General features: G+C 50.5%; 1 protein-coding gene across 3 annotated transcripts; it reads right to left on the reverse strand.

The window, feature by feature from the left end:
• Nucleotides 1-214: 214 nt before the first annotated feature.
• Nucleotides 215-10,162, reverse strand: LOC308502461 (apolipoprotein L3-like). Of its 3 annotated transcripts, none has more exons than XM_081060298.1 (4): nucleotides 9,884-10,162; nucleotides 5,830-6,156; nucleotides 3,584-3,698; nucleotides 215-2,341 (listed from the first exon to the last, which is right to left on the reverse strand). In XM_081060298.1, exons 2-4 carry the CDS (start codon nucleotides 5,858-5,860, stop codon nucleotides 1,477-1,479), a joined length of 1,011 nt encoding a protein of 336 aa, XP_080916424.1. In that variant the 5' UTR covers nucleotides 5,861-6,156; nucleotides 9,884-10,162; the 3' UTR covers nucleotides 215-1,476. The 3 variants fall into 3 exon arrangements, with proteins under 3 accessions (XP_080916424.1, XP_080916426.1, XP_080916425.1); XM_081060300.1 differs by having other exon boundaries at nucleotides 215-2,435; nucleotides 9,884-9,970; XM_081060299.1 differs by lacking the exon at nucleotides 9,884-10,162 and adding an exon at nucleotides 7,161-7,345.
• Nucleotides 10,163-10,998: the final 836 nt, after the last annotated feature.

Here is a 10,998-nt window from a genome sequence, read left to right on the forward strand (position 1 = left end):
GACAGATGTGCACAGGCTTCCCGCCGGTGTCCCAGTGGGGCCTGATGGGCACCAAAATCTGAGGGACATGACTGGATGGGAAAGCAGGGGCCAGTGAGCGAGCAGGACGAGCAATGGAAGACTTGCTCCCTGAGATCCTGGAAGACAGACTCATGGGAAAGGGAAGTCAGGCATCCAGAGCCCAGGTGAGCCCCCCATGAACACAACAAAGGCTCCGTGTATCAGTCCTTGTTTATTGAACCAACTCTAGAGAACACAAGATGGGGAGAGCCAGAGAGATCTCAAGTATCATCTCATCCAGCACCTTCCCCCCAACAACTGATAAGAAGACTCGGGCTCCCAGAGGCTATGTCTCTTGGCCCCACGCTGGTAGACCTCCCTGACACCTCACAAGATTACTTGACCTGTTGCTGCCATCTGGTTTCGCGTTTCTTTTCTTTTTCAAATCAACCAGTGCTCCAACACAGCATTTGGAGTTTCATGAAGCTTCTTTGGTGGCTCAGATCAGCCTGGCCCCAAAGAGCTCCTGCAACTTGTCAACTGTTCCAGCCCCTTTGCTGTCGTAACCACCACCGTGATCATCAGCATCCCTCCGGCCCTCACCGGCACCACCAGGGGCTGCCAGCGTCATCATCAGCATCAGGAAGAAGTCACTGCCTATAGTCAATTGTATTGTAATAACTCTGGATGGAGTCTTGTGGGTACTAGACTTATCGTGGTGACCACTTTGTATGGTACCTAAATGTCAAATCACTATGCTGTACACATGAAACTACTATCATATTGTCATATTATAAAATAGAAAAATTAAAAATAGAAAAAGAAGCCATTGCCTATAGTCAAGAATATTGCAGTAACTACGCGTGGTGTCATATGGGTACTAGACTTATTGGGGTGATCACTTCATAAGGTATATAAATGTCTACTCAATATGTTGTACACCTGAAACTAATATGTATTTTATGTCTACTATAAATGAAAACAATTAGAAAACAACAAGAAGTCACTGTCTAACCAAGAGGACCCTTCTGGAAGACAAAGGTGAGTTGATAGCACAAAGTAGGGTAAAGGCCACCACGTGGGAAAGACTCCATTCTTGCTGGGACGTTAGACCATGGGAAGGGTCTATCGAGGAGCTACTCTTACTTCCCCCATATTCCAACAATTCAAACTATTTAGCATCCTCCCGTTTTCAAATTGTTAGTATTCCTGGCCTTCTCGAGGCTTATTCCTCCATGTGTCTCTAAAGAAGACATTCATGACCCCAATGTCTTCTTTAGTCCAAAAGAGACTATTTCTGCCCATTCCCCTCACCGTCTAGTCCCCTCTCTCCCTTACTGCCAGCTGCACATCCCTCCTCCTCCTTGACACACCTGACATAAACTTTACCCCGCCTTCTATTCCCCTCTAACAAGGTATCTCCACACCTTTGTCCCGTGTACGTCCCCACTCCTTGCGCTTTCTGGTGTCACAGAGTCAGGCCTCCTGCAGAATCTTGTGGATGGTGGAGAGAGTCTCCAATGCTGTCTCCAGCTCCTGGGCCTGCTGCCTCAGCTCTTCAGATGACTCTGCCTTTGCCCCTTCATGTAAGTGTTTTGACGATTGCACGATGCTGACCACATCTAGCAGAAGGCCGACACCCGCAGTGGCCATCCCCGCGATCTTGGCGCCTTTGGTCATTGCCAGAACAGTACCCCCAAAAGCTTTCTCTACCTCCTCGGCGCTTTTGACTGACATTGCCCCTCCGGTCATGAAGGACTTGGCCTCGGCTGCTAAGAGAGGCTTGGCTTTGAGCAGCTTCAAGGCCTTGACATTCTTCACAATGCCCTGCACTGCTTCAACAGAATTACTTAAGGAAACAATTTTGGGTGTGCTGTGTTTTAGAATCTCCACAACCACCTCCTCTTTGTCGCTGTCAGTAGACATGAGGCGACTGGCTTCGGCTTTTGCTGATGAGCTGTTTGAATAATCCACGATGCTGGTGGACACACTGGTCACAGCAGCTGCCGTCCCCAGTCCTATCCCAGTTGCCGAAAGCACCAGACTGGCCCCTGCTGTCACGGGGGCCAGAGCCAGGCTCAGGATGGTCAGGATGCCAGACACAGCGCTGGTGGAGCTGGCCACCACGTTGGCGATCGTACAGTCCCTGTGGACCTTCTCAACCTTGTCTGCAAGTGCGCGGAGCTTTCCTATGCGCTCCTCAAGCTCCCGTCTCACCTGCGGAAACTCGCGCAGAAACCTCTCCCTGTCCTGCTGGCCTTGTCGCAGCATGGCTTCCTCCTCCATGGCCATGCCTCTTTTCCGCTGGGTCAAGACTTCATATCGTGCTTCTGCCTCCTCCCTGGAAGAAAGACGGCCACGCGCTTAACACAGGCAGTTTGCTCATCTGCCAATGGGCCCCGTCAGGTCCACCTGGCAGAAATCACAGAGCTTTCCTAGAAATCAAAGAGAAAACAATTCTACAAATGTAAAGACTTGTTCTTTCAATGTTCAACACATGTTTTCTACCTTGTAGATGCTCCATAGGACTTACTCAGTCTGGGAATGAATAAGGAAGTTCCTCTTAGGAAGCTCTTACGTGGGAAGTATCTGACAAAGATGGCGTTTCACTTGAGGGAAGGTCAAGGCCGTCACTACCAAAGTGTTTGTAGAGTGGGAACTCCGTAGATGAACAAAGGGACGTGGGGCTGGAGCAGCAAAACCTTCATCAGACAATCTTAGATTCTGGTGAGGACTTCAGCTGACCCACATAGAGGTGTGCTCTCTGCCTGTAGCTGCTGGGAAGTGATCTCTGGGCTCCTAGAATGTCCCAACTAATAGGAGTGTCATTGTTTGTCTGGCCTTGGTCACCGGGCAGTGTGACACAATGATGTATCAGATGGAGGCCTTGGGTTATATGGTATCAGTCCTGACCTACAAAGGAACTAGAAACTAAAGCCATTCGTTTGACCTCCAGGAGGGGCTGGTGATACAGGTCAGCCATGTGGGAAGCACGTGATCGAGCCCCATTAAATCTCTGTACACTGAAGCGTGGGTTGAAAAAGACTCTGCCTTCTGGGCCAGCAGGATCCTGCAGGTTTGTACAACGTTTTAGATAGGGAGAAACAGGGCGCTAGCCCCAATCCCCAGGGACAAAACTGATTCTGTCAGGACTTTTGGGGTTGTCCCAAAGGAAATCCTGCCTGGCTCTCATCTTGACGGAGAAGATGCTTGGCCCCTATCTTTACTCAGCAATCTTTTAAAATTAATGTTAGTGGAGCACCTACTATGTGTCAGTCATTATGCTAAGCACTTTACAAGCATCTTCTTATTTTCCTCACAGTAAAATTAAACCAATAAAGACAAAGTAGTTACATAACTTGCCCAAGGTCACGTAACCTTCCCCTTGCAGATCATCTCTTCTCAACCCGAGGGCATTCATTGCCAGGCAGTGCTACGGAGGAAACGTTTCTCATGGATTGTTGAGAAGGAATATATTCAACCCCAACCACAGGGTACTGCCTGGAAGAGGTGTCCCTGCCAGAGCAAACCAGCAAAGGGGAGACATGTGGGTGACAGTCCTGGGGACTCCCCTGGAGGTTACCTGGAGAATCCGTCCTCAGCTCCATATCTCTCCCAGTCTTCTTCATTCTGCAGTTTCTCTGTGCTCGATGGTTTCAGCAAAAACTCAATGTCATCAGGAAAGCTTTTGTTGTCTACTGGAAAGAAAAACATAAGTTCAGAAGAAATTGTGGCAAACAGTAAATGGTATTGAATGTAAGGTGTTTAAACGTTAATCTTCCTGAGCAGCTGTCACCTGGGGTACTTTTGATGGAGTCATCTGGTGTGATGGACTGAACTGTGTCCCCCCCAATTCATATGTTGAGGCTCTGACCCTCCCAATGTGCCGGTAATTGAAGTCAGGGCCTTTAAGGAGGTAATTAAGGCTAAATAAGGTCATAAGTGTAGGACCCTGATCCAATGTGATTGGTGTCCTTACCATAGGAGAGACACCAGATCTCTTCTCTTCCTCTCTCTCTCTCTCTCTCTCTCTCTCTCTCTCTCTCTCTCTCCTCTCTCTCTCTCTCTCTCTCTCTCTCCATGCACAAAGGAAAGACCATGTGAGGACAGAGCAAGAAGGTGGCCATCTGCAAGCCAGGAAGAGAGGCCTCACCAGAAACCAATCCGCCAGCACCTTGAATTGGGATTGCAGCCTCCAGAATGAATTATCTAATTCCTGGATGTAGGTGTGTTTAGGAATTCAGAAGTTTTAATCGTTGAGCTAGTACAGGGCACGTATGGCATATTGCTTACCACCTTCCAGGAGGGGCTGGGCACCACCCTGTAAACAAAGGCTTTCATGTTTGCACATGAAACAAATAAATATTCACATTAAATGGGATGAATAATATAATGATTATAGTCACAGGTCAGTACAGAGCAAGACTACTGCCCAAAAGAGTTACCAAAACTATGTGAGTTTTCAGGGGTGTGGGGTTTATGGAATTGCAGACAAGAGATTGGGGACTAGTATGTATTTCTGTGTGTGCTGGGACATGATGTAAAATCTGTTTCCTGCTATATACACACACCAAAGAGCTACTATTCTTATTTCACAGAAGAAGAAAGCAAAACTCAGGATAAGTGACCACCCCAAGCCAGCAAGCAGAAAGCTCAGAGGCTGAATCCAGAGCCACGGTCAGACATATCTTTGACATTACTTTGAAGTCTCCTTGTTTTAAAAATTCCTGTGATTGGTACATTCTACCCTATAGCGTCCCTATGGGGTTTTCTACATTCATAACCAATGCTCCAGACTACACACCACTGAGTAAAACTGCCGTGGAAAGAGGATTCCTCCTGCTACTCACACACGCTCCACAATGGTGCTGGAGGGGTCTTCAGATGGTGGGGGGCTGGACACTCAGCTCTAATCCTGTGATCACTCTGCCATCCCCTCTCTGCCCTCCTGGCTGGTCTCAGGGGACACAGCTCCCCGTTGGCACCTCTGAACCCAAGCTGGCCCTATATTAAATAAGAGATCAACTTCCTTATCATCAGGATAAGTGTCCCAGGGCCCCATCAAGGCCCCTGGAGCCTGCCCGGGGATCCTGGCTTCTGATCTTCCTCCCCTTCCTTATCTTGCAACAGGACAAGTATGTTCCTCTCCCAGGAGCTCCTGGGAGGGTCATTTGTTGACAAGTCAATGCAGTCCTAGTGTTGATATGAGTGGGTGCAGCATTGTTTTTTCTTTTCCTGCTTTGTAAGGAAGAAAGGAAACCAGGAATTAGATGGAGGGAAACCACAGCACTAAATCGGTATATTTATTAATTGGGGTGGGGTGCAGTGGGGGACTGAGAATAACAGAGCTGGGCCTCAGCAGGGGTATTTGAGATCAATAGAAGTTGTTCCTGCCTGAGGCAGTCACACCTGGTAAGCAGGTATTTCTAATGGGAAGGCAGGGCAGGGCCCTAACACAGCCTTAGGGGGCAGCAGATACTGGGGAGGTGGGAGGTTCTTCACCTGGAATTATCAGATTCCAGGTAGAGGGGTCAAGAGTCTCCCCTCTGCTGCCCCCACCTCCCTGTGGTCCACCTGGCCTCACCTCTGAGTCATTGGATGGGCAGCAGGGGAGGGAGGCAGTGAGCAACTCAGCCATGGCTGAGGAGAGGACCAGAAAGCAGGCTCCCCCATAGACTCTGGGGTGAGGGGGCTCCCCTTGGCCCCCCTTGGGGGCTCCAGAACACTCATCAGGTTCTTGATCCCTGTGAAGCATAACTCAGCGTGGAGGTGCCACCCCCAGTTCTAGGTCACGAGAAGGAACCAGCCAGAGAAGAGCAAGCTGAGTACCTGGGCAGATCCCGCGGGCTCCTGAGGTCATGGTGTCAGCAGTGTGGTGTCAGACTTTTCCCTTCAGCTCTCCAGTCTGTGCCTGGCTGCTAGAGGTGTTGCTTCACAATTGGGGACGAGGAAACAAGTTGTGGGATGGAGCTGAGCCAGCTGTGGCGACAGAGAGCAGCGAGGGCCAGGTCTCAGGTGGTTCCCTCGGGAACGGCCGCAAACGCCAGAATAGACTTGACCCTGGGTGTTTGTCTGCTGGGGACTTCCGGCTGCTATTTAAGGAACGTTCCTCATCTCATTCAAGCACCCTCCAAGCCAAGTCAGAGTCCTGTTGTCCTGTTGGGACACAAGGGGAAGAGAAGCAGACAAGGAGACGGTCATCTGCGAAGTAATACAACCAAAGAAGCAATAAAACCAAACACAGAATAGAAGATGGCAGGGAACGTTTCAGAAATTACTTGAGGTTGGGAACATTTGAGTTCACTCGTTGATGGAGCTGATATTGATGGAGTGTCTATGCTGGTGAGCCAAGTAAAGAGTTAACAGGAACGAGCTTAAACATCCATCCCTTGGCTCTGAATCCCCTCGCTAGCAGTGCACCTGCAGGCTGGCCCCTCAGGCACCTTACATTCATCATAGGTGGGGACAGAGCAGCTCCCAATCGCAACAGCAACCGCCTGCAAACTGACATCCATCATAGATGGCAACAGGACAGCTCCCAGGAGAAGACACTTGTAACGGCAGCCCCCTGCAAGCTGACAAGCACCCTACCCCCTGCATGGAAATATGTAAAACCCCAGCGTTCCTTCTATGGGGGCAGCTGTCCCTATTGGACTCTGCCCTGGCAAACTTCTGCCCGAATCTGTCTTACCGCTCTGTTTCCGCAGCTGTCCCTCTCAGACTACCCTGGCCAAACTTCTGCCACTTCCTAACAGAACTCTGTCTCTTTCTGATTTTGAATAAATCTTTGCTTAGTCTTGTAGAATCTCATAAGCTCTTTTTACATTCTGCGAACGACCAGGAGTTTATTCTATACCAGGACATAGGGCAGGGCTCCTTCCGTGTTCCCTCATTACAGGCTCTCACATTCCACGTGGCGGGTGGGGTCGTGTCTCCCATTTTAAAGTGGAGGAAACCATCGCAAAGTCTAGGTTTTCACGTAAAATGAGGTTCGCCCAAGTTTTCACAGTCGCGCTAGAGTCAGGACCTGAGCCCAAGGCTTCTGATCCAAATCCCACATGCGTGGTGACCTGGCCCCACTCCCTTTATTTATGCGTATATGTTTCCCTGTAAGTGACTCTTCTCGTTCCAAAATGAGGTCTCGCACCCTCTGTCCACACCTCTGTCTTGATAAGTCTCCTGGTGGCACACCGTCTCAGAGCTGCGCTCTCCTTGCTCCTGCAAGAGCCTTCAGCCCCTAAGGGCCTGGGGTCCTCCGCCCTGTACCAGCCCTGCAGCCCTGCTGAGGGCTCCGAGCCCTCCTGACGCTGCCGGGTCTTCTCTGCTGTCCTCACCCAACTGTCAGACCTCAGGTTGTTTTGAAATCTATGTAAGTAATGGTGCAAAAGACATTTTCCTGGCATAGAACTTTGCCTGTTTTTGAGATTATCTCCCTTAAGGTATTTCTGGAAGTAGAAGAACTGGGTCAGAGGGTATCAACATATAAAAATCCTTTCATACCTAGAGCCGCACTGTTATGTAAACAAATTGTACCAATTTACGTTTACACGCACAGTACATGAGGGCACCCATCTTTCCCATCTTACCCGTTCTCACTAGGTTTTTAAACAGATCTATTTATAGAGTTTCTCTCAGTTCTTCTTGTGATTGTCCTGCCTTGGGAGATGAGGGAAGAATGCAAAGGCTGATGACGTTAGGCACTGTCTAAGAAGGGGACAGAGTGTTCATCAAGTACCCCTCCAGAGAGCGGGCTGAAAGGTTAGCAAAGGCGCTTACAGGTGAAATAATAGCTAATGATAAGAGTGGCCTACATCTGTGGGCTTCGTTCTGGCCTGGTGATGCTCTAAGACTTTACAAATAGTAAGTCGTATTCTCCCTGTTGCCACTGAGGTGTGTACCGTTTATACCTGCAAACACAGGGCCCTGTGTATTCTCTGTCTCCATCCCCTGTGGTTCCCCGTCCAGTCCCAGTGCTCCCGGGGTGCCCTCCCGGCACAGCCTGGCCACAACCCACAGTGTGGGAACCACCACTGGGACAGAGAACAACCAGCCTCTCTCCACACAGTTTCACTCGCCATTGAGTCATTCCTTTTGTTTCTCCTGTCACTCTTGATGAAAAGCCCTTGGTGGCAAAAAGCAAATAAAACTGTGACTCAGATTTCACACTAACGTACTTTAGACAGTTCTACCTGATTTCTGAGAGTTCCGTTCATTTCCTCCTGTCTTGTTACTGCAGCCATAATATTTTTATATGAGGAGAAAGAGAAATGTGGGAAAACATGGGTCCTGGCTAAAATCCAAATGATGCCTGTGCCCTGAGCAGGACCTTCCAAACCTCCCCTCCCCCAGGGTGGCTGGGCCCAGGGCTGCAGCTCTGGTGCCCCCTCCAGCCCCCGCCCACTCAGGTTCACAAACTGCCACAGGTAGGTACTCTCACTGCACTGGAGGCTCCTTTGAAGGCACATAATAAATCATTTCCTTTTTCACTCTTGTAGGTACCCATTGAATATGTCCTGCATTATGGGGGACGAGGAGAAGCAGGAGGAGGAGTTGGAGAAATAACCAGCTTCCACAAAATCAATCAATCAGTCAATCCCAAAGGGATCTAAATGTAAACCAGAAAGAAAAATACGACAAACGGAATAGGACAAACGGTAACACAAATGTTGAGCTGATGGAACATTTTAATCAAGGCACAAATCCTAGAAGCCTTAAAGGAAAAGGTTGATTGATTTGACCTCTGAAAAATGAAAGACTGCAAAGGACGCCATAAAACAAGTCAGAATTCAAGGAGAGGCCAGGACCACCCCCATGGGGCTCGTCCTGCAGGCGAAGGTGTCCGACAAGCCTCAGTACACAAGAGTCTACAAATCGACATGAAAAGACTGAAACCAATTTTAAAAATGGGTAAGAGCTGGGAGCAAATAATTCCTAGGGAAGTGACTTGCTCAGCGTCACACAGCTCTTGGAGGGCAGAGTGGAGGCCAACAGCTTCCGACACCGCTATTTAAGGTGAGAAATGTGGTTTTATATCAAACGTCTCCAGGTTTGCCGCTGCCTGAGTGAACACACAGATGTAAGCTCACACTCGACAGTCACACTCGCGGCTACAGTTTGGTGTTTACTGGAAGACAAGGAGGCTGGGGTCATGCAGCAGATGTCCTGCGGGGCGCCCTTCTCACTCCCTACCTCGGGGCCCTCTTTCCGAATCAGGACACAGACCACCTTTTGCTTCTCCATCCCCCGCCCCCAGTCCTGAACTGAGGGCCAGGGAGGGTGGGGACCAACGCCCTGCCATCTTCCTGTGTCTCCCATCATGGCACCTGGGCCAAGTCACTCCCCTTTCAGGGCCTGGGTTTCCCCTCAGGGCCTGGCACTGAGCACAGTCAGAGACACGGTGTGTGCAACAAACTCTTGATTTCCCCCATCTCAGGAGAAATCCCTTGTCCCCCTCAGCCTACCAGCAGCCCGCTGGGGACAGTCTCAGGGCAGCCAAGCCACAGGGAGCAGAGGCTCTGACTTCCCTGCCGTCCTCCACCTGCTCTGCTTCCTCCAAATCACCCCAACATCCACCTTCCTCCTGGGGTCACCGGCTCCTGTCTCAGATAGCCCTGAACCTGAGCTAAGCCAGGGGAGCTTTGTGAACCCATTTGAAGGGATGTTCCCTCCCCCTCCACTATTTAGGACCACAGGGGGAGGAGGAAACAGATAAACCTGGGTTCAGAGCCCCGCTCTGCCACTGCTCCATGGGTGCCCTCAGGCCGCTTGCCCGACCTTTCTGAGCTGCAGTTTCCTGCATGTATACAATGGTGAGAATAGTCCTCATCCTAGAGGGTTGTGAGGATGAGGAGATGAGTGTGGGCCTCCTACCCACCCCTCTTACCAAGGAGTCTTCCTCTGGCTGACTTGGAACAAGACCCAGTTGTTCTTAGCTCTGCAGATCCAGTCACCGGCTGTGTGTCTGTACAATGATCAGGCCCAGCTTCCGGCCCAGATACATCAGGGACCCAAAAGTGAAAGCAAAAGGCCCCACTTCTGACACAAGTGATCAAAAAACACAAGGCACCACCCTAGACTCGTCCCACCCTCCTTGCTGAAGCGCTGAATGGAGCAACCTCAGGCCTGACATGCAGTCCTTCTCCGCTCAGCCCGTTCTGCCTCTGGCTTCTGGAAGGAAAACCTGCCACTGACAGAGTGGAACCCTGGCCAATTACTCCCCCACCCCTTGGGCTTGTTCCCAGCCCCCTTGCTCCTCCTCCCTCCACACACTCTCCCAAACGCCTGCCCCCATTGCCTTTCTGTCACCAGCAATGAGCACCCGCCCTGAACACGCAGCGTGCACATCGCATGCTTGGGTATTGGATTGCATGCCCGCTACTAGTGAACGCCACACCCATGCAGCTCCCACACATTTGCTTACGTAGGTCGTTCTGCCAGAGCACCTGCTTCTATTCTATCACCTGGAAAAATCACGCTCATCCTTCAAAGCCCAAATCTGGTATCACCTCCTCTGGGAAGCCCCTCAGTGCCTCCCCCCGCAGAGCCCACTGTCTCCTGCTTGCTCTGTTCCCTTGGCACCTGTTCCCTAAGGCCACTGCTCAGCCAAGGTGTCTGTGTCTGCCCTGACCCCTTCTGATCAGGTCTCTCTCTCGGCTTGTCCTGATGGCAGGGAAAGCACCAGTGCTTTTGGGTTGTGGTGACCTGCTCGAGGAGGCCATCCCTGGTGGTCAATGCTGTTTGGGTGGGCCCAGACGTTTCTGGGAGAGAAACTTCTCTCCCAGGGAAAACCCTGCTAGTTTCTCCCCTGGCTTATTTCCTTTTGGTGACAGATTGTTTTTCTCTCCAAACGGAGGACTTTTTTGTAGGAAGTTTAGTGTCATGGTGACACAGAAAACTCTGAAAACAGAAAGCACGTTCTGTTTCCTGCTTGGTTCCTGAGCAGAGCAGCCACCATGGATGAGGGGGGAAGTGCGTGCCACGCACTGTGTGGGCACCTTC

The sequence above is a fragment of the Rhinolophus hipposideros genome (assembly GCF_964194185.1).
Source record: "Rhinolophus hipposideros genome assembly, chromosome: 9".
Classification (NCBI taxonomy): Eukaryota; Metazoa; Chordata; class Mammalia; order Chiroptera; family Rhinolophidae; genus Rhinolophus; species Rhinolophus hipposideros.